General features: G+C 42.5%; 1 protein-coding gene across 1 annotated transcript in view; it reads right to left on the bottom strand.

The window, feature by feature from the left end:
• Positions 1 to 631: 631 nt before the first annotated feature.
• The window catches only part of LOC102757579 (cytochrome P450 2C19), a 17,840-nt gene continuing 17,390 nt past the window's right edge, over positions 632 to 1,081 (bottom strand). The window contains exon 8 of the mRNA XM_006756645.2: positions 632 to 963. Within this exon, the coding sequence (XP_006756708.1) occupies positions 647 to 963 (317 nt within the window). The 3' untranslated portion in view covers positions 632 to 646. The remainder of the gene's footprint in view (positions 964 to 1,081) is intronic.

Below are 1,081 nucleotides of genomic sequence, written 5' to 3' on the forward strand. Positions count from 1 at the left end.
CATCCCCCCCCCACACAAAATAAACACACACACACACACACACACACACACACACACACACACAATTCCCTTGATGTTTCTATCTCTCTCTTTTCATTCTCTGAAATCAATAAAAGTATATATTTTTTTTAAAAAAAGGATATTAAAGAAAGCCCCCTCCCAATGGGGAGTGTATACCATACCTATTTTTAAAAATATATATTTTATTGATTGTTTACAGAGAAGATGGGAGAGGGATAGAGAGTTAGAAACATTGATGAGAGAGAAACATCAATCAGTTGCCTCCTGCACACCTCCTACTGAAGATGTGCCCGCAACCAAGGTACATGCCCTTGACCGGAATCGAACCTGGGACCTTTCAGTCCGCAGGCTGATGCTCTATCCCCCCTGAGTAAAATCGGCCAGGGCTATACCATACCTATTAATTGAAAGATTCAATGTGTCATGATGTTAAGACTTTCCAAATTGATCTAATGACACCCAGCAGATTGTTTTGGCAAATTGACAAACTGATATTAACATTAGTTTGGAAATGTAAGCAGCTAAGATTAGCCAAAAAATATTAAAGAAGTAGGACAAATTTGCAAGACCTACACTGCCAGATGTCAGAACCTGTTATACAGGTTGATAGTCTCTACTGGAAACACTAGAGTCCCTCAAGCTGCCACAGTGTGGTTTCTACCCGTCTCTCATCTTGTGTTGGTAGAAGATGAACACCATACTGTGAAAATGGGACCTCCAAGACCACTGAGGTCAGTGTGGGTGAAACACATCTTACCTTGGGGATGAGGTAATTTCTGAATTTAACATCACAGGTCACTGCATGGGGCAGGTTGGGGAGGAGGTTAAGGTATCTCTGGACCTCGTGCACCATGGCATCCGTGTAGGGCATGTGGCTCCTGTCCTGCATGCAGGGGCTCCTCTCTCTGCCAATGACGTGGTCAATCTCTTCCTGGACTTTAGCTGGTAAGACATAAGTAAGACAGATGGAAAACAGGAAAATGCATACCGTATTTACATACCGATTGAGGGATACATGCAGCACTAGGGTGTCTCTATGTCATTATAAACATCAGTTAAA

Source organism: Myotis davidii, unplaced genomic scaffold (assembly GCF_000327345.1).
Source record: "Myotis davidii unplaced genomic scaffold, ASM32734v1 scaffold332, whole genome shotgun sequence".
NCBI lineage: Eukaryota > Metazoa > Chordata > Mammalia > Chiroptera > Vespertilionidae > Myotis > Myotis davidii.